This window comes from Capsicum annuum, chromosome 5, assembly GCF_002878395.1.
Source record: "Capsicum annuum cultivar UCD-10X-F1 chromosome 5, UCD10Xv1.1, whole genome shotgun sequence".
Classification (NCBI taxonomy): domain Eukaryota; kingdom Viridiplantae; phylum Streptophyta; class Magnoliopsida; order Solanales; family Solanaceae; genus Capsicum; species Capsicum annuum.
In genome coordinates this window covers 60,135,880-60,158,969 of record NC_061115.1, presented here as the reverse complement: position 1 = coordinate 60,158,969, position 23,090 = coordinate 60,135,880, and the positions used below count along the sequence as shown (strand labels likewise).

Sequence of the window (23,090 nt, the reverse complement as noted above, 5' to 3'; positions counted from 1 at the left end):
GAAAGCTTTATTGCAGCTTTAAGAGATGGTAGAAATAAAAATTGGAAAACGTCTCTTATTGGGACAGTCCAAACAAGTTTGGCTTAAGGCTCGGTTTATTTTAATACTTATCCTAATCCACAAATATCTCTCACTGATGAGAATCCTTTGGATGCATTAATTCTGAGTATTAAATTGCATGGATATGATTACATGCCTGGTACTGAGGTTAAATGTATTTGTCATAGGATTTATTATAAACCTCTTCATACTTTAAATCCAATGTGTAGAATGATGGATTTCAAAAATAAAACTATTTCAATGGAAGTAAATTTTTATAGGTTCAAAGTTGTTACTAGACGACCTATAAAATGGGATGAAATTGATTTCTCAAAAGAATAGATCCTTGAGGATGCAGCCCCTCCTCAAACAAATCTCAATAAAGAGATTTCAGAGGTAGAACAATTCATTGATGGTACTGTTCGAATCAAATTTTTTGATTCATTACCTCTATTAAACAAAGTTGATGATTTGTGTGTTGCAACATCATCGTGATACAAGATCAACATCTTCATACATATCTTCTGTTGATTAAATTGTTAGATCTCCCTATAGAGTTTCTATATCTCATATTAGAGAAAGCACTAGAATGGATAACATCTGGATTGATAGTGATAATATTGTTACTATAATCCCTGATATGGATCCAACCGAGTCCGAAATGGAATTTCCAACTAGTTTAAAATGAATCACAACCAAATTGATTTTAGTCCAGGATCCCTGGCAAGAAAAACAATTTCTGAAGAATTCTATAAACCTAAATGGGAACTGTTCCGAACAAGGTTTTTTCAAAACTTTAGCAAATAAGAAAAAACTGCATTCCAGGAAGAATTCTATGCAGATCTTTCTGTGCATGATAAAATAATTAATTTTGTGCCCTGGTTTATGGTTATGTGGATAGTTACATTTCCACGTTAGCTCGACACTTTAAATTACCTACTGGAGAAATTACTACTTCAGTATTACCTCCCCAGCAATCCTTTCAAATCGAAAGAGATAACAAGGTGGTTCATTTTACAGCTTTTACTAAGCTGGTTGAGAATGATACTGCCCTAATAACTGCTCAAAATGTTGATACAATGCTTAAACAACATAATTATGCTAATTATTGTATGAGCATCTTAGGAGAACAAATTATTGCTCTACATGAAAAAATAGATAAGGTCCTATCTGAATTAGGAAAGATAAAACTTAGTCATACTAAGCAATTAGACCTCAAACAAAAGGACCCTGAAGTCCTGGCCACTCCTATGATCCAGCCTCCCCCTGAAATCAAAGATTTCAAGTTAACTAGTGACTTGGATAATATCGAAAAGTTGCTAGAAGAAAAACTTCGTAGGTTAAAAATAAATTCTATCCACAATGAAAATTTTGCAGGAGATAATGGTGGGCATGATACTCTTGTTAAGATAAATAAAATCTCAGATAAATTTTCTAGGAAGCCTACCCAAAAGATATTTTATTATCCTAGACCAACTCCTCAAGATGTTCTATTTGAAGAACAAGGATTGTATGTCCCTAATAGTTTCAGAGGAGATGAAATCTACGAGTGAAATATAGATAGCCTATCTAATAGGAAGATATCTACAATGGTACATAGAATGTTGATGTGTAGTACCATTTGTAAAGCCCTTCCTAATACTAATGATAGGGGTATTGCTGAAATAATTACGGCAGGTTTTACTGGTTAGATTAAAGGCTGGTGGGATAATTATCTTACCCAAGACCAAAAAACCAAAATCATTCAGTCTGTAATAAAGAAAGAAGATGGACAAGAGGTCATGAACACTGTCTATACTTTAATTATTAATGTTATTGAGCACTTCTCTGGACGATAGTTCGATAATAGTGAAAGTATTAGGACTTTGCTCCAAAATCTTAGATGCAATACTTTGACATCTCGGAGATGGTATAAAGATGTATTCCTTTCTAGAGTAATGGAATTACCTGAGAGTAATAGTTCTCATTGGAAGTCCAAGTTTATAGATGGCCTTCCCATGTTATTTGCTGAAAGAATTAGGAATACCCTTAGAGGTCCTAATGTGAGTATTAACTATGAGGCTTACACTTACGGTAACCTTATAAAGGTTGTTACTCAAGAAGGTTTAGCTTTATGTAATGAGATTAAGTTAAACCAACAGGTTAAGAAGTATCATCTTACTGAGAGACAACAACTGGGAGAATTTTGTGAGCAATTTGCCATAGATATCCCTAAAACCTCAAGAGATTCTCATAAACATAAGAAGAAGTACTCTGAGGAGAGAAAGTCTAAAAAAATTGAGAAGAAAGCAAAAAAAAGAGGATTACAAATCCAAGAAGGCTTATAGAAAAGCCAAGAAAACCAACACTTGTTACCGATGTGGTAGATTTAGTCACTTTACAAAATATTGCAAAGTAAAAAGCAAGATCAAGAGTCTCACTATCGATGATGATATTACAGACTCTTTGTATAAGATTTTGTTCAATTCCTCTCCGAAAAACTCTAGTCTGGACCATATTGACAATGATGAAAATAATTCAACCGATAAGGACCTGTGAGTTTTCCATCAAGAAGACTATATGACTTCTAAGGGAAAGACAGAAGGTTGAAGCTATTCCAGCAATACCCAGGACCTAAATAATGAAATAGATAATCTCAAAAGCAAAATATCTTTCCTTAAGAGTCATAATTTGGCATTAGATCAAAGGGTTTCTGCTTTAGAAAACCCAAAACTATTACCCATTGAGGATAGCCAAACTCTCCCTGATGGAGATTTCCTTAAAACCTTAGAAGAAGCTGCTCACCAACATTTCTATGCTAAGTTCACCATTCTTATTGATTACAATTATAAGAAGGAATTTACAGCTCTCATTGACAGTGGCGCAGGCTGTAACTGCATTTAAGAAGGTATGATACCTTCAAAGTATTTTGAAAAGACCACTAATACTGTGAGGAATGCAAGTAGTTAGAAAATGAGAGTCGAATATAGAATCTCTAAAGCTTACATTTGTAAAAACAAAGTTTGCATGCCTGAAACTTTTATTTTAGTTAAAGATATTACCGATGAACTTATCTGAGGGAAACCTTGGTTTCTACATTTGTATCCTTTAGTCCGTTGAGATGAAAAAAGTATCATTGGAACTTTTAATAATAAAAATATTCAGTTTGAATGGTGTGATCCACCCTATACCAGATATTTAAATCTGGTAAAAGAAAAGATTCTTTCAAAAAATAGGTAAATGGAATTTTTGACAAATGAAATTTGCAGTTTGACAATCACTGAAACTCTTCATAAACCAAAATTAATTAAAAAAATTGAGTTTCTAAAAAATCAGTTGTCAATTCAAATTTGTGGAGATCATCCAAATGCATTTTGGCAAAGGAAATAATATGTTGTTAGTTTTTCATATGAAAATGATTTCCAGGAAGGTAATATACCAACTAAGGCCAGACCTTGTCAAATGAATTCTGACTATTTAGAATTATGTAAAAAAGAAATTGAATCTCTTTTGCATAAAGGCCTGATTCGACCATCTAAGTCTCCATGGTCATGTACTGCTTTTTATGTGAATAAGTATGCAGAACAAGAATGAGGAGTTCTGAGGTTGGTTATTAATTACAAACCTTTGAATAAAGTCCTCACATAGATTAGATATTCAATTTCCAATAAGGAGGATTTACTAGACCGTTTGTATGATGCTCTAATATTTTCAAACTTTGATTTGAAATTAGGTTATTGGCAAATCCAAATATTAGAAACTGACAAATATAAAACTGCTTTCAATGTTCTAATGGGACAATTTGAATGGAATGTCATGCCTTTTGGACTAAAGAATGCTCCTTCAGAGTTTCAAAATATCATGAATGATATTTTTATGCCATACAGTAATTTTATTATTGTCTATATTGATGACATTTTAGTGTTCTAAAAAAACATAGAGACACATTTTAAACGTCTAGATCTTCTCAGAAAGATCATTTTACAAAATGGCTTAGTCATTTCGAGGCCAAAGATGTTTTTATTCCAGACTAATGTCAGATTTTTAGATCACAATATTGACAGAGAGAAAATTATCTCCATAAATAGAAGTATTGAATTTGTTTCTATATTTCCTGATAAAATAACAGACAAAATCCAGTTGCAAGGATTTTTAAGAAGTCTAAATTATATATCTCCTTTTATGGAAGATCTGAAAAAAGATACATCTATATTGTATGATAGAATGAAGAAAAATTCTAAATCATGGTTTGAAAGCTATACTACTGCGGTAAGAAATATTAAGGCTAAAGTTGAAAATCTACTATGTCTTACACTTGCAAATCTCAATTGGGCAAAAATAATTGATACTGATGCATCTGACATTGGATATGGTGGAATTCTTAAACAATATTCCCCAGAATAAAAGTGTGTTCATATTGTTCAGGTTTATTCTAGAAAATGGAGTGCCAGCCAGAAAAATTATGCAACTGTAGCTAAAGAAATTCTTGCTATAGTTAAATGTGTTCTTAAATTTTAAGGCGATCTTTATAATCAAAAGTTCTTAATTAGGACTGTTGCCAAGCTGCCAGATTTATCTTTAACAAAGATTTTAAACATGATGTCTCTAAGCAAATGTTTGCAAGATGGCAGGTTTTGTTAGCCCCATTTGATTTTGAAATCTAATATTTAAAAGGGTTGGATAATAGTCTACCCAATTTTTTAACTCGTGAATTTTTAAGCTAATGTTTTATCTTATGGATTTTAGGATGGCATCACGAGGATCTTCTTCCTCGTTTAGAGGAATAGGTGGAAGAAATTCACCAAGAGGCAGAGGTAATGTCCTCGTCCAAATTGGAAATCAGAGGCTGATATCCTTGAGCATTACAAACTCAAGTTTTTCTAGTATGAATACAGATGAACAAACATATCAGGAATTTTTAGAATTCATGAAATTCAAGTCTAATAAACAAGGGGATAATGAAGTCCCTTCGTATTCAAGTATTCTTAAAGATGACAATGAGAATACTGAGTTGTATGAACGCAACAAGATAGAAAAAGTCATAATTTCCCCTGAAAAGCATGATCTTCGATGGAAAGATAATCCTTGGCAGCTAATGCAAAGGTATTTGGATAATACATTTTATGCTGTGGTATCTTACAAATATCACAATTATTATCAATCTATATTATCTACAATGGGTTCTGCAGAAATTTAACATTTATATGCTAATGAGGCAGTAAAAAAAGATTATAGTTATTCTAAAATTATAATCAAGCAGATTCTGACTCATGAAGAATGGGGCTTGAGTACCCTAAAAGAAAGAGAATATATACATCCCGAATAGCAGAAAGTTGCTGTAAAATATAATTACTGGGATTATATGAGAAACTTTGATAAGGTTTTCTTATGTGAGAATCCTGAGAGATCTCATTTATGGTTTGTGAAAATATGTGCAAATGTGCACAAACAAAGCATACCAAATTGGTTTGCTAAATGGTGGATCTTGCATGGTCTGTCACCAAAAATATTGCCAAAGCCATTTAAGAGTCTGTACAAGGACTGAATAGAAGTATCACCGACACTTTTAAAAATACAAAAAGATAATATATATTTTGAAGGAATATTTATGATGTATTTCTTCATTGAATTTTTAATTTTTTGGATCTTGAAGTGGTCCATAGAAGTAAAACCAAATATGGATAATTTATCATATTTAATGCGGGTTTACTATATAAAATTTTAAAGTAAATTAAACCAACAAACGGGTGATGGTAATGTCCATGGTCACCACCTAATTGAGTTAATAAAAATGACTGTTGCAAAATATAGGCAGCAAAAAGAAAGAGTCTCCTCATGAGCAGGAAGAGCTTAGCCCTTTCAAGAACATCACTAGAAAGCTTCAAATGAAAAAATGGCGCAATGACCAAAGCCGAGATTTTAGCATCCTATATGGAGGTAGTCAAAAAAGATTTATTGAAAAATTTTGATCAAGAATACACTTCAGATATGTCAGTCTCATTTGCAGAAAATTATTTGGCTGGAGAGTCACAGAGCATACAAAGTGATGAAGACATAGATCAGGATGAATATTTGAGAAAATTTCAATGAAAAATAGAAGAATCTTCCAGCACTGCAAAACAAAAAGAAAAATGACATGAGAACATGGAGGGCCCCGCCAATGTTGAAATTATTGAAAGCTATGATGGTAGACAAAGTGGAAAACAACTTTATGAAAAAGTAAGAGTCATTGAATAGTAAAGGACTCTTAGCTTTCTGAAAAAGCAAGGGTCATTTAAAAATAGTAAAGGTCAATTATGAATAGTAAGGGTCATTTCTTATTTTGTCCTTTGTATAGAGCATCCATTATGTAAGGAGCTCATTTTTTATTTGGAAGAGGCAGGTTTTTCGGCACCCCTCTCTCTCTTTTGTACTCTCTCACCCTCTCTTGTAAAAATATTCTGAGTGTGGAATAAAAGATCTTTTCTTCTGAGCACAATCCATCCATCTTAAGGTTAATTTAAATTTTTGTCTAATTTAAATTTAATTTAAACTTTTTTATCCTTAGCCTATGATGGGCTAAATTCCTAGTGTTGAACTATAACAGAGTATGTTATATGTATGAAATGACATTTTACTATTAATAAGAATTGTAAACCTCTATTATTGCAGAGGTCTATATGTTAAGATGCTGCAGTTATGAATTCAATCTTGACATTAATGTCGGATGTTCTTGTAAAGGCCGATTAGTCAAGTGGGTGTGCAGGGCCGTAATTGGGACTTGGTTTAAGATTTGATTTATGACCAAGGTTAAATAACATATAGTGAAGGTACCTAGTGCAACGGTGAAGCGATCCGGTTCTCTATACTATTATTACTCCCTCTGTTTAAAGAAGAATGACCTATTTTTCTTTTTAGTCCTTTTAAAAAGAAATGATCCATTTTCCTTTTTAGCAATTTTTTAATTTTAACTTTCCACGTGACATGTTTAAGACCACAAGATTGAAGGACAGTTTGGTACATTTGACATAGCTTTAATCTAACACTACAAGATTCAAAAGTCTTCTTATTTTCTTAAACTTCATGCCAAGTCAAACTAGGTCATTCTTTTTTAAACGGAGGGAGTACTTTACTGCTATATATAAGCGAAGGTTGGGGTGACTACTAAGGGTATTTCGGTAATTTTAGTGGCCCATAATATTAGTTCTCTTCATTTATATATAAAAGAAATTATTATTATTCCTTTTTTTATTATTACTAGTACTATTGTTATTATTATTATTATTATTATTATTACTATTATTATATTTTTTTTACTATTACTATTACTACTACTATTGCTGCGCCCCCCACAACCACTATTATTATTATTACTATTATTGCTTTACTTTACTACTATATATAAGTGAAGGTTGAGTGACTACTAAGGGTATTTTGATAATTTTAGTGACCCATATTATTATTATTATTATTAATTATTGTTACTACTACTACTATTATTACTTCTTTTTATATTACTATTACTACTACTACTATTATTATTATATTATTATTATTATTATTATTATTATTATTATTACTATTATTACTTTACTTTACTATTACTACTATATATAAGTGAAGGTTGGGTGACTGCTAAGGGTATTTCGGTAATTTTAGTGACCCAAACTCTTACTTATTATAGTAGTAAATAAAATGGTTGCACATGCATATAGGTTTTTCCTTATATTTATTAGTTTTATCCTCATTTTTATTATGCAATAAAATGGTTACACATGCATATTGCTTTTTCCTTATATTTTTTAGGTTTGTCCTCATGTATTATTTTAATAATATTTATTTAAACCTTTGTAATTGAATTATACATGATACTATTTTTTATAAATATTTTTTTGTTCCTTATTAAATGACTACCAAGGGTATTTTGATAATTTTATGGTGCAATAAAATGGTTACACATGCATATTGCCTTTTTCCTTATATTTATTAGTTTTGTCGTCATTTTAATGGTGTAACAAAATGGCTACACATGCATATTTCTTTTTTTTATATATATATTTATTAGTTTTATCTTCATTTTTATGATTCAATAAAATGATTATACATTCACTTATATATTAGAGAAATTATTATTATTATATTTTTTTACTATTACTATTACTACTACTACTACTATTATTATTATATTATTATTTTTACTATTATTATTATTATTATTATTATTATTATTACTATTATTACTTTTTTGTACTATTACTATTACAACTACTACTATTATTATTCTTACTATATTATTATATTATTACTAATATTACTTTGCTTTACTACTATATATAAGTTAGGTTGGGGTGACTACCAAGGATATTTCGATAATTTTAGTGATTTCATAATATTATTATTTTTTTATTATATTATTATTATTGTTGTTGTTGTTGTTGTTGTTATTATTATTATTATTATTACTATTATTACTTTTTTTTTTTACTATTACTATTACTACTACCATTATTACTTTACTTTACTACTATATATAAGCGAAAGCTAGAGTGACTACCAAGGGTATTTCGGTAAGTTTAATGACCCCAACCATTACTGATATATAGTAGTAAATAAAATGGTTACATATTCATATGGTTTTTTCCTTATATTTATTAGTTTTGTCCTTATTTTTATGGAGCAATAAAATGGTTAGTCATGCATATAGATATTTCTTTATATTTATTAGTTTTGTCCCCATCTATTATTTTAATAATATTTGTATTTAAACCTTTGTAATTGAATTATACATGATACTTTTTTTTTTTTATATATATCTTTTTTGTTCCTTATTAAATGACTACCAAGGGTATTTCGATAATTTTATGGTGTAATAAAATGGTTACACATGATATTGCTTTTTCCTTATATTTATTAATTTTGTCCTCATTTTTATGGTGCAACAAAATAGTTGCATATGCATACTGCATTTTTCTTATATTTATTAGTTTTGTCCTTGTGTATTATTTTAATAATATTGTTATTTAGAACTTTTAATTGAATTATACATGGTACTATTTTTGTATAAATATCTTTTTGTTCCTTATTAAATGACTACCAAGAATATTTCGATAATTTTCTGGTGCAATAAAATGGTTACACAAGGATATTACTTTTTCTTTATATTTATTAGTTTTGTCCTCATTTTTATGGTGCAATAAAATGGTTACACATGCATATTATTTTTTCTTTATATTTATTGGTTTTTTCCTCATTTTTATAGTGCAATAAAATAGTTACACATGCATATTGGTTTTCCTTATATTTATTAGTTTTGCCCTCATGTATTATTTTAATAATATTTTTATTTAGACCTTTGTAATTGAATTATACATGGTAGTAATTTCTTATAAATATCTTTTTATTTCTTATTAAATTACTTATTTTTTATACCCCAAGGGTATTTCGATAACTTTATGGTGCAATAAAATGGTTAAACATGTATATTACTTTTTCCTTATATTTATTAGCTTTGTCCTCATTTTCATGATGCAATAAAATGGTTACACATGCATATCATTTTTTGTTATATTTATTAGTTTTGTCCTCATGTATTATTTTAATAATATTTTTATTTAGACCTTTGTAATTAAATTATACATGGTAGTAATTTTTTATAAATATCTTTTTGTTCCTTATTAAATGACTACCAAGGGTATTTCGGTAATTTTATGGTGCAATAAATATTTCGAAATCAACGTATGTCTCCTCAACTTATATATTTGAAACTTTCAAATGAGACGTGCATCATGTACTTTTTCATGAATGTCCAAATGAAAGACGTGTCGACAACTGTAGTTGCAACAATCTAGCTAGATTTTTATCCACTTATAATCACTTTTGTTAGTTTGTATTGGTTGGACCAGTCTAGCAAGCTCAATTTTGTTCCACACTGAATTCATATATTATGTTAACATCGGTTCATTGTAATATATTTCTTTTCTTTTACTCCTATACTAAACAATTAAAACAAGTAGAAAATAATCTTCTTCAAAGTTAGATCTCTTTTGCACATTAGTGTTGCCAAAATACCCGTGCAAGAAAAATTTTGGTGTTGTCTTTTTGGACTATACTAAAAAATTGTGAATGTCATGAATATAAAGTAAAGAAGAAAAATAATAGAGAGAGGAGAGTAATTATTATTTCTCTTGAGGAATTTCTTGATGAGTGTATTACAATGAAGAGAAAATCTCTTTATTTATAAGGAAAAAACTAACCTTGGGGTTTCTAACATTTTCATAAATTGATATTCACTATATATGGTAAAGTAGACATTCACTATGTATGGTAAAGTCGACATTCACTATATATGGTAATATATTTATAACACTCCCCCTTAATTTCTAATTGATAGATAATGTGCCTCGTTAAAAAAATTCAAATGAATAAAAAGTCCAGAAAAAAGAGTACATATCTCTAACTATATGCATATAGGCCGCCTCATTAAAAACCTTATAAGGAAAACCCACTGGGACAAAAACTCATAAGGAAAAAAGAGTACGACGCATATTAACTCCCCTAATGAGAACATCCTTGAACTTTTGCATTCCGATCTTGTACACCATCTTCTTGAAATTTGCAATTGAAGGGGTCTTGGTGAATAAATCAGTCACATTGTCACTTGAACGAATATGTTGCACGTTAATATCACCATTCTTTTATAGTTTGTGTGTATAGAAAGTTTGGCGATTTGTACTCCGTTCTATGTCGTAGGATCTTTAAGAGCACATTGCCTTGTTTATGATCATTTGCTCCTTATCCTTTTCAAGAATTATTTCATTTGGAACCGATTGGTCTACCACGCTTCATGCGTGCGCAAACTTTGTCCTTTAGGACACAAAATAGGAGCACTTACAACTTAAATATGAGATGCATTTGGCATTTGACTTTAATTATCTTTTGAATGAGGATCTGATGATAATTCCTAATTAACATATTTCATAGCTGCTTATAATCTCCCCCTTATGTTAGGAAAACTAACATACATCCTCCATCTTCTTTGAGGAATTCATCTTTGTGCGTTATGGTAAATTCATTAATCTTATACCATACATAAAAAATATTAGATTGACAATGTGTGGTTCCTGACTCAAAACCAACTTTGAGGGGAGTTACTCATAATTTATAGGTTTGATGCGTACAAGTTCTTTTGTATGTGCTATATCGTATTTCAAACCAACACATGAAGTTTTGTTCTCATTAGCAATAGTTCAGATATTTATCGAAGACATTCAATATTAAACCATCATATATCATCAAGATGAATTGTCTTGATTACATAATCTGAAAATTATATTTTTAACTTAATTTATATTGGGCAAGCAACTTTATGAATGCCAAACTGTAGATTGGCAATAAATGTATGTGATCATCTTATTGATGCATCTTTTCAAAATATATCACATGACTGGTGAACGGACCTATATTCATCTTTTATACTTTTCAGGTTTTAAGGGATTCAATCCCAAAATTAGTTGGTCCAACCAGCTTATCATAAGAACAAGCAATATTCAAAGTTCATGGAGAATTTTCTAATTCTTCAATATATGTTTAATACTTAATATGCATATCTTTGGAATGTCGTAATCCTTCATGTCAACTTATGAACTATATAACTTACAAAAATAGTGAATTATATATTGAATATAAAATTTTCCCCTTTCTTGGATCCTTTACCTTTATCCATCTAATTCACCTCCAAAATCTTACAAAATCCACACCGATTCCCCACTGGTTCCCCCTTCCCAACACAAATTTTGTTGATTTCTAAACATTGGTCCTACGTTGTTGTTGTTCCTGTTAGGATTGATTTGCATGCACACACACTAAATCTATGGAGAGGATGAAGAAAACTAGAGAGAGAAGTAATTTCGTGGTAACACCCGTGGGTAACCTCCACGGCGGACGGGCTATTTATATTAATGACATGGAGTATGTACAATTACACAGAGGTTGAACCGCGTGAACATTAATATATAACAGTACGTCACATATTAATCAGACTCCACAACCTACTTGAAAATGGAAAAATTAGCAAATGAACAACCATTGCAAATAATAAAGCTTAACACTTACTTCAAGATAATCAAATATAGTTAATTGGAGTGAACATGAGATCATAATTTTTTTTATAGTTTTCATTCCGTGTGGAGTTGTGGATTGTTTAATGCATTACTCATCCGATATCCATTAGTAATGCATTAAAGAATAGATGCAACAGTAGTATATTGTAACTTCTTCAAATTTGAAGTTGAGTGACTTGAGGAAGATAATAATAACTTATATATATAAACTTATAACCACAGAAAATAAATGAGAGAAGAAAAATAATGAGGTCGGAAGTGTTCAATATAAAAGATAATGCCAAAAAGAGAAAATTATACAATGTAATAATTCAAAAAAGTTACTCATTTTGCAAATAAGCTAAAAATATAGGAAATATACTGATCAACTGAGGATTAATTAACTAACTCATATTTTGGATATGCCTGGATAGCAGAAAAAGCTTCATTGCTATTAGTTCTTGGCTTCCTTCTTTTCCTTAAATTCATTCTTCATTTCTTCGAATTTGATACACTTGTAGGTAACCCAAAATAAAAGATGAGCAGATGTTGCTTCTCTTGGCTGAAAAGCAAAGTTAGAAAATAATAGTTCCATTCCTTGATCTTTTCTTATTATTGGAAAATAATAACAGTTTTTTGGAACATGAAAAGTTTTGTGTTGAAGTCCTTGCATCTTAGTATTTTAATTATTTTTTGTGAGCATTGATTTTATGGATTGTGCTTAATATTTTTGACTAAAATATCCCAATTGAACCGTAAAATTTTTTTAATTTTCAAGTAAGGAACAACAACAACGTAGGACCAGCGATTAGAAATCAACAAAATTTGTGTTGGGGAGGAGGGACCAGTGGGGAATCAATGTAGATTTTCTAGGGTTTTGGAGGTGAATCGGATGGATAAAGGTAAAGGATTCAAGAAAAAGAAAGTTTCTATATTCAATATATAAGTCACTATTTTTGTGAGTCTTATACTTTTCATAAATATAACTCACTTTTTTTGTGAGTTATATATAAATAAGAATGATAACTCACAAAAAAGTGAGTTTTACACTTTTTATGAAACTTAACTCTGTCATCCAACTTTCGTCAATGAAAAAATGTATAACTCATTTTTTTTATGAGTTAAAGATATTTTGATACTATTTTAAATACATAAAATATTTTGATATTTATTTTAAATAGATGGCCTTTTTTGATCGTATACTCAAAAGGGTATTGATTAGTGGTGTTGGGAGGCAAGGTAGTATTGGTAATAGTAGGGACGAATAAGGGTCCGTTTGGCCATGGAATTTTTTTTTCTTTTTCCAGAAAATTTTTTCGGAGTTGAAAATTGTGGTGTTTGGCCATGAAAATTTGAAAAATAATTCCAAAATTTTTTTTGAAAAGGAAAAACAGGTTTTTGTTGTTTTCACAATTTTCCAACACCAATTCCAACTTTTATTATTATTACATATAACGTCAATCTTTTAAATTTTTACATAAAACTCTACTTATAACATTACTTTTTCAATATTACGTATATAACAGTTTTAAAGAATAAGATAATTATAATTTCAAACTTAATGCTATCTTAATTAATATATATTTTTCTTTTTCTCTCTCATCATTATTTTTATCCCTTATTTAATTTTCTCCGTTATTTAAGACATTATTTTACTGCTAATTTATATTTATACCCATAAATATATAAAGTATTATATTTATAATAGAAATATACAAAGTATGTTATATATAAAGTTTATACCATGTATATACCATATACACACATATATAAATATACAAAGTATTAAGAAACATACTAAGCATATTTATAATATAAATATACAAAGTATGTTATATATGACGTTTATACCATGTATATACCATATACACACATATATAAAAATACAAAGTATAAAGAAACATACTAAGCATATTTATATATTTATGGTATATGATATAATATATCATAAATATGCAAAGCATGTTTTACATAGAAATAATTTATTCATACACAGTAAAATCTTTCATGTATAAGAAAATTAAAGAAATAAATTAGCGTCACCCTAAAATTTAATAACAACTCATCATTTCCTATTTTTTAGGAATGGAAAATGAAGGAAATAAATTAAATAAATTCCTAAAAAAATAAATTTTTTTGAAAGATAATATTTGTTACCTAAAAAACAGGAAGCAGTGATCTGTTAATATAACATCCATATTTAAAATTTTCAAATATGAGAAAATGACTATTAATGTAAATATTATATATGTCATAATTGAAATTCATTAAATATGACCATGTATATGTAATTATTTTTTATAATAGTGGCTAATTGTGTTCTTTTTTCATTAGTAGGTAAATTTTAGTTGGGTGATTTTGATAGTTTGTAAAAGTTAGGGCATAAAATCATATTTAAAAAAGTTTTTTAAAAGTCAATTTTTTTTTTCAAAAAAGACATGGTCAAACACAACTCCAACTCCAATTTCAACTCCAACTCCAAAAAATTTTAGTTTTCATGGCCAAACGACTATTAAATATATGGTCCGAAGTTGTACCAAAATTGATTTGACCCATTCTAGTTTCAAGGTGAAATTTTCTCATACCAAAACTTTTTTCTTGTCTAAAAATGGACTGGTTATATTCTTTTTCAACTGCAGTGCTTTGTGATCACTGAACACCTGCATCGCGATTGCGGTAGGTTAGGGAAATTGTTCTTCACCGTCGCAAGCAGGCGTGTTGCATTTGTGTTGAAGGCCCGCCGGACTGCAATTTGTATTATGGGAAAAATTTGTTGACCATCTACCGCTTTGGGAAACTGAAGCATGGTTCTAAGGTTTGGCGGAAACATGGTGTCTCGAGAGTAGAAGCGGATTTTAGGATTTTAAGTGTGTGGGTTAATCCCAGTAAATGTATTTATGGGCGGTTTGATGGAATATTTATGTTTAATGATTTGACTTATCAATTATCGATTTTTAATTATTGATGATCGGTCATCTAGTGTTGGTCAGCCACTTCATGATTGGCTTTTATGGATATATCAGATTAAAAGATAAAAGTATGTCTACTACTCTAATTCACATATAAAATCTATATTGTCAATCATTAAAATTATGAAAAAAAATAAATATACCCCTAAACTATCATAAATGATACATATATACCCTCCGTTATACTTTAGATACATATATACTACCGTCGTCATACTTTAGGTACGTATATATCTTTGTAGTATATATTTTGAGATGTATATACCCTTAGCCCAAACGGAATGACACATGGCATGATCTCAAGACATTACCTGATTTTATTTTATTTGAATTTATTTTATACCCGGAAATTTAAAAACCTACATAACCATTATTACCTACCTGAATTTAAACTTGATCCGAAATAAAAATTGCCTGAATAAAATAACATCCCAATGTAATCAATTGTTCAATGAAAAACCGAATCGAGAAATCTTTTATTATATTCATGACAGTCTTAACAAATTTCTTCGAATAAATCTTTCATGACAACTTATGATCAGTTTCAGTGATTACTTATGATTTTAGTGATTAACTAATCTTTGTTTGAAAAATTGATTACCCAAACCCAATGTATTCACTCCTGATCGAAAATCGAAGCTCGCAGGTGCCTAGTTCCACTATAGTGGTGATAGAAAATGATAGGTGGATTCGCGTTAATGGTCACTTATTGTTTGACAAAGATGGGTTTTGCCGGACTAGGGGTAGGTTCGATCGATTTAATATTGTTGTTGGGTGTTGGTTGGTATTGGGTTTTTCCGATCATTTGGTGGTGGTGTTTGGCTCTTCACCGAAGTTTTCGATGCAGATTGCTACTTGGAGTTTGTTGTTTTGTTGAGCTTGTATCGCCGGTGGTTTGAATGAAGTAGAAGGAGGGAGGTGAGGTGGTGTTAATGATAAAAGGGTGCTGATGATGGAAGGGGTGGCGATGATGATGGATCAAGGTTGACGATGATGAAATAAATGGTCCCTGTATTGCTGGGTATTTCTGGTCTAAAAATAAAAAACTGGGTTCGGGTACAAATTGGGTTTGGGTAATGAATAGTTGCATGGGTTTTTAAATTTTGGATATAAAATAAATTAAAATCTGTTAAATACCTCAAGATCATGCAACGTGTCATTTCGTTTGGTCTAAGGTCTATATGTACCCAAAGTATGACGTTAGGGGTATATATATTCTCAAAGTATAACGGAGGATATATATGTACCATTTATAATAATTTGGAGGTATATTTGTCTTTTTTCCGTTAAAATTATTTAGGAAATAACACAGACATGATACATAAAGTTTTTTTTAACTTTATCTCAACTGCCATCTAGACCTTCAACTTCGGATGTACACAAGTAAACACTTAAACTTATAAAAAAAATTAAATAAATAGTTACATGCGCCCTATGTGGCATAATATGCGTAGGACATAATTGACCACATAGGATGACCCATCTGACGCATGTATCTATTTGCTATAGAAGTTTCAATGTCTACTTGTGCACACACAAAGTTGAAGGAAATAGATACAAATTAACTTAAAAACAAGTCATGAAATAGCTCAGAGATAAAGAATTCACAACATTTTATACAAATCAAGAATCTCTATAACATAAAAAGAGGATCATGACCACAAGATGATGATATTTTCACTACTAAAAAACCAGGAAAACCGACCGCATATGATCGGTTTTCCTATTTTGGCGACCACAAAAAGCACCAAAAGACGTGGTCGAAAAAAGAGTGATAGCTTTTTTAAAAAATGACCACATGTGGTCGATTTTTTAAATATATATATATATATATATATTTAAAATTCAATATTATTTTGTTTTGGGAGAATACTCACAAAAATACCTGAAGTTTGACCGGATTACCAGTTGAGCATACTGAACTTTGCGGGGGTCCTATTACCCCCCAGACTTCTTTTTTTCGTATTTTAATGACATATCTCTGCCACTTGGCACATTGCATGTTAGACACGCGCATTGAGCGTGTGTACAGTGTTAATAACGTTAGAAAACTCTTTTTTTCTGCCAAACAACCCCTTAATTTTATAATTATTTAAAGTTTTATATTTTTATATATTTTTTCATTCTCTTTCTTATTGAATTGAAATTGAATTTGCACCATTGTTGAATTGAAATTGAATTCTTGAAGATTCTGTTTCGAACTCACTAATTAAAACTCAATGGAAGATTCGCAAGATTCAAACTCGGAAACTCGCTAATTGAATCTTTCGAGTTCCATTAATAGAAATTGAATCTTTCGAGTCCCATTAACGGAAGATTGAATAGTTTCATACATGTACAGTCCGTATTTTTGTCTTCATACATGAAAATAAATTTTTTGAATATTTCAAGTTCCATTAATGGAAATTGAATCTTCCATTGAGTTTTCAATTAGCGAGTTCCATTTAATTAGGAAGTTTCATTGAATCTTCCATTAATGAAACTCGCTAATTGAATCTTTCAAGTTTCAATAGAAAATTAATGGAAGATTCCATTCAATAATTTGAAAAACTTTCTTCATAAACTCAATGAAATTCAAAGTTTGAAACTTGAAATTGAATTTGAAAATTTTTGGAGTGATAAGAATGGACTTGAAATTTGAAATTGACTCAATGGAATCATTTGAAATCTTTAATATGGTTGTAATAGTGAAAAAAAGTTGAAAACGAATAAAGCGGAGAAGAAGAAGCGCGTGTACTGCACCTCCTAGCGTAAAAACTGGGGATAACGTTTCAGGGGGAGATTAATTCCAGTTTAAAAAAGTCCGGGGGGGATTAATTCCACTTAAAAAAGTATAGGGGGTAATAGGACCCCCGCAAAGTTTAATATGCTCCACTAAAAATTTGGTTAAAGTTCGGGTATTTTCGTGGGTATTATCCTTTTTTTTAAAATAAAAAATAACAATTTTTATTTTTAAACAAAAGCGACCACCAGTGGTCGCTTTTATAAATTTACTAAAAATAAATTTTCAAAAAAAGGACCACAAGTGGTCGCTATTGTCTTTAAATTAATTAATTAATTTAAACAAAAGTGACCACATGTGATCGCTTTTGTAATTAAGCGACCACATGTGGTCGCTTTTTTTTATTTAATTTTTTTAAAACCAACCACTTGTGGTCGCTTTCTTTGGAAAATTTTTCAGAATAGCGACCATATGTGGTCACTTTTTTTAATTTTTTCATAAAAGCGACCATATGTGATCGGTTTTTTGAAAATTTTTCAGAAAAGCAACCACATGTGGTTGGTTTTTCTGGTAATTTTGAAAGAAAAATAACAACATATATCTATGCTACATTTCATCAAACCTGCTATACAAAACAACCCACCAATCAACATTTAATATACAATCAACCACCATAAGAATACAAACATTAAAAATCAAATTATTTACAAAATTTATCAAGGTTTCAAATTCAAACTACAAAACATACAAAAGACTAAAAACTACAACTCATCATCCGATCCTCATTCTCGGCCTCACCCATTCTATTATCATTATTTTGTTGATATATCTAGCTATAATCAGGTTCCATCTACACAATCAATCACATTCAAGTAATTAGTTCAAGTCACAAAAGTTCACATCTCAAGTACCTACACTTAAATATTTTCAAGTCACTAATTTACTTCACAAGTTACCAAACTAAACTTAATTCAAAATGAAAAGTTCACATTTCAAGTACCTACTCTTAAACATTTTCAAGTCACTAATTCACTTTTCAAGTGACAACACTTTACTAAATTCAAAACAAAAATTCACATTTCAAGTATCTACATTTAAACATTTTCAAGTCACTAAGTCATTTCTCAAGTGACCACACTTTACTAAAATCAAAATACAAGTTCACATTTCAAGTACCTAAATTCAAAACAAAAGTCACTAATTCATAATTCAAGTAAGTACACTTAAACATGTCAAGTCACTAATTCACTTCACAAGTTACCAACCTTTACTAAATTCTACATAAAAGTTCACATTTCAAGTACCTACACCTAAACATTTTCAAGTCACTAAGTTACTTCACAAGTTACCAAACTAAACTAAATTCAAAATGAAAAGTTCACATTTCAAGTACCTACATCTAAACATTTTCAAGTCACTAAGTCACTGCACAAGTTACCAAACTAAACTAAATTCAAAATAAAAAGTTCACATTTCAAGTACCTACACTTAAACATTTTCAAGTTACTTATTCACTTCTCAATTGACCACACTTAACTAAATTCAAGTCACAAGTTCACATTTCAAGTACCTACACTTAAACATTTTCAAGTCACTTATTCACTTCTCAAGTAACCACGCTTAACTAAATTCAAAACACAAGTTCATCTTTCAAGTAACAAAGTTCAAACCACAAGTCACTTATTCACTTATCAAGTGACCACACTTAACTAAATTCAAAATACAAGTGCACATTTTAAGTACCTACACTTAAGTATTTTCAAGTCACTTATTCACTTCTCAAGTGACCACACTTAACTAAAATCAAAATATGACTTCACCTTTCAAGTATCTACACTTAAATATTTTCAAGTCACTTATTCACTTCTTAAGTGACGGCACTTAACTAAATTCAAAGTACAAGTTCACCTTTCAAGTACCTGCACTTAAAAATTTTCAAGTCACTTATTCACTTCTCAAGTGACCACACTTTACTAAAATCAAAATATGAGTTCACCTTTCAAGTACCTACACTTCAACATTTTCAAGTCACTAATTCACTTCTTAAGTGACCACACTTAACTAAATTCAAAACACAAGTTCATCTTTCCAGTACCTACACTTAAAACATTTTCAAGTCACTAACTCACTTCTCAAGTGACCACACTTAACTAAATTCAAAATACAAGTTCATATTTCAAGTACCTATACTTAATCATTTTCAAGTCACTTATTCACTTCTCTAATGACCACACTTAACTATATTTAAAACACAAATTCACTTTTTAAGTAACTACACTTAAATTTTCGACTCACTAATTCACTTCTCAAGTGACCCCACTTTAGTAAATTCAAAATACAAGTTCTCAAGTGACTATACTTGATCATTTGAAGTCACTAGTACACATTTCAAAACACTACACTTGACCATTTTCAACTCTCTAATTCACATTTCAAGTGACTAAACTTAATTATTTTCAAACTTATTCATTTATTAATAGCTCTTGTATTATTAATATCATATTTATTATGTATCACTCATACACTTAATTCAATACATTTACAAGTGAAAATAAAAATAGTGAAAATAAGTATTAAATTTTTTTCTAAATCTCAAATACAACTTGCTAAGTCATATTTAACATTTTTATAGCGCATTTACAAATTTTTTGAATAAAAATGAGATAATTTTTTGAAATAAGGTGAAAACAATTCATGATCAAATGGCTCGTAGTCATAGCTAACAATTGTCAAGGTCAAATATGCCTTATACTAAATTGATTTGCACACTCCAACAATCCAACAATCCAACTCAAAACCTCTAAATAATACTCTTGACGAACTTTTTTAGTCAATTCACAAAAAGAATACTCATCAATCACATACATCAATCACATACCTAAATGAGTAGGCAATATCAAATTAAACAAACTTAACCCTTAAGCAAATCAGTTTTAAAAGGGATTAATCCCTAACATAAATCAACTTTAAAAATTTTAAAAAGCAGAAACAGTAAACACACAATGGAGAAATAGAAAGGTGAAGTAGAAGATGATGAGAAAAACAACACTTGTAATTGTCTATGGATGTTACCTGAGAGAGTTTACAAGTAATTACCAGTAAAGAGATGAAATAAGAAATCTAGATGACGGAAAAGGAATTCACCGGCGCCAGTGACGGCGTGAGGGAGTTTGTCGGTGAGCTTCTACTGGTGGTGGTTTTGCCGGTGGAAGGAGTTTGTTGACTGGTGGAATCCTCATTGGTAGTGGAGGATTTCACCGGTAGGGGATGGTTTTGTGTAATACCCCATACTTTTACCTAGCTAATTTCATTTGAAGAATATCTAGTATTAGCTTCTAAATTGAATGATGGTTATTACATGAGGAATTTTCATGATTTTTATTTTTTATCATATGGGAAATTCAATAAGCTTTCCATCGATATAAGATTCGCCCAAATTCGATAACCAGGTCAGAAATTATGACTATTTCAAGTTTCCATCGTAAAACAGTACCATATTAGTCAGTGACACACCGCGCCACAAGAAGAAATGGCATTTGGAAAATTCTTGTAAATTTCCGCAATAATGGTGCATCGCGCCAGGGTTCAAATTTAGAATTATCCATTTCCCAGTGTCTCAGCACGATTTCCCCGCATCGCGCCAAAGTTCCAGGTCCCAAAGGAAGTGGCAACACGATGGCTCCATGTCGAGCCATCCCTCAGTTTTCCAATAGTTAAATTCCAGTGACACGATGCGATAGAACCGCGTCATGCCAGGGGTCCAATTCAGAGAATTTTTACTGAAATTACAAGACACGTCCAGGGATAAAAGGGTCAATTTCTCACCCCTATTTAAGCCCTTTAACACATGATTCAACCACTTTTTACCTAAAATACACTCTCTAATCTCAAAAACCTCTCAAGAAAAACCTAGGTCTTTTCATAGAAGATTCAGAATCAAGAATTTCCTCTGTCAATCTTTGTGTATTTACGAACCAAGGTATGCATAGTGTTCATTCATGGACTCCTTCCGTCCATGAAGCCCAAGAATCTCTTTTCAAAGTTTAAGTTTATGGATTTCCTTATGAATTTCATAATTGGGCTACTCTTGTTCATGTGGATAATGAGAAATTGAATTCTACTCCATGTTGGGTGATAAATTCTATGTGGGTTAAATTATTATAGATATAGATTCATGCAAACCTATGACTAAACCCTGAATAATGAAATTAGAATTGAACCATGATGTTTAATTATCGTACAATGATGTTTACATGTACCATGCCTACAATATGTTTGAATAAATGCCTAGATGAAGGAAAAATGCCTAACTAGCATGATACCATGAAATTCCCATGTATGTACAAGTTATACGTATCACATGTTTTGATGGAATGCTTCTATAAATGTATTATGGATTATGATGTTAGTTATATGTTCAAGTAAATTATGCTTGGTTAGTTTCCTTCCATTGGGTCCTGGGGGTACTTATACCCAAAATATTAGTTGTGTGCCTAGAGCCATATCATGTTTTCACGATACTCTCAGTCAAGCTATGATCCTTAGACTTCAGACAGTCTTATGACTCAGAAAATCTCCATGATCTCATGAACTCAGTCAGTTGTCAGATGTCAGTAGTATTTCGTCAGTCAACAGAAGTCAGTAACTCAGTCCATGTTCAGTTCAGTAAATTATGTTCAGTGTCTATTCAAAAGGGAGTAGAAATTAGCATCGAGCGAAACCAAGGTTGGGAACTCACCTGTTATATGAGGGTGTGATTCTTAGACGCAATCCTTCCATTCTAAAACTATGTAGCCAACATATGTTGAGACATCATAGCCTGCTATATGAAGGTGGATGAGGTGGATTAACCTGTTGTATGAGGGTTTCTACCATTCTCATTAGAGTTACCTGTGATATTAGGGTCACTCACATGTTGTCCTTACCAGTGGCATGATATTGACATCCTTCTAATCAGGGCACAGATTGGACCCCAATTTTGCTATAATGCATTATTTGGGGCATGTCGGTTAGATAACTACCTCCCATAGTCTCAGTATCAGTCTAAGTAAAAGAACTCAGATAGTTCTTTAGAATTTAGGGCTGTCAGATACAGTCAACTAAGATACAGTATTAAACTCAGCTAGTTCTATCAGATTTAGGACTGTCAGATACAGTCACTCATGTTATCAGTTATCAGAATTTAGTCATTAGTAATGTTAGTCATCATCATACTCATGTTATCACGATTTTAGATATAGTTACCATGTATGCATGCATGTATTCTCACGTTTATATTAGTCCGTTAGCCAGTATTTTTCATGC

General features: G+C 30.6%; 1 protein-coding gene across 1 annotated transcript; it reads left to right on the top strand.

Annotated features, from left to right (window-relative positions):
- Positions 1-1,976: 1,976 nt before the first annotated feature.
- LOC124898500 lies at positions 1,977-5,215 on the top strand. Its single transcript, XM_047412138.1, has 4 exons — positions 1,977-2,226; positions 2,720-2,908; positions 4,538-4,649; positions 4,765-5,215. Exons 1-4 carry the CDS (start codon positions 1,977-1,979, stop codon positions 5,213-5,215), a joined length of 1,002 nt encoding a protein of 333 aa, XP_047268094.1.
- Positions 5,216-23,090: the final 17,875 nt, after the last annotated feature.

Coding starts and splice junctions, on each gene's coding strand:
- LOC124898500 (XM_047412138.1), top strand. CDS start 1,977: ATGGAATTACCTGAGAGTAATAGTTCTCATTGGAAGTCCAAGTTTATA. Junction 2,227..2,719: donor ACAACAACTGGGAGAATTTT/GTGAGCAATTTG, acceptor ATTTGGCATTAG/ATCAAAGGGTTTCTGCTTTA. Junction 4,650..4,764: donor AAATGTTTGCAAGATGGCAG/GTTTTGTTAGCC, acceptor TATGGATTTTAG/GATGGCATCACGAGGATCTT.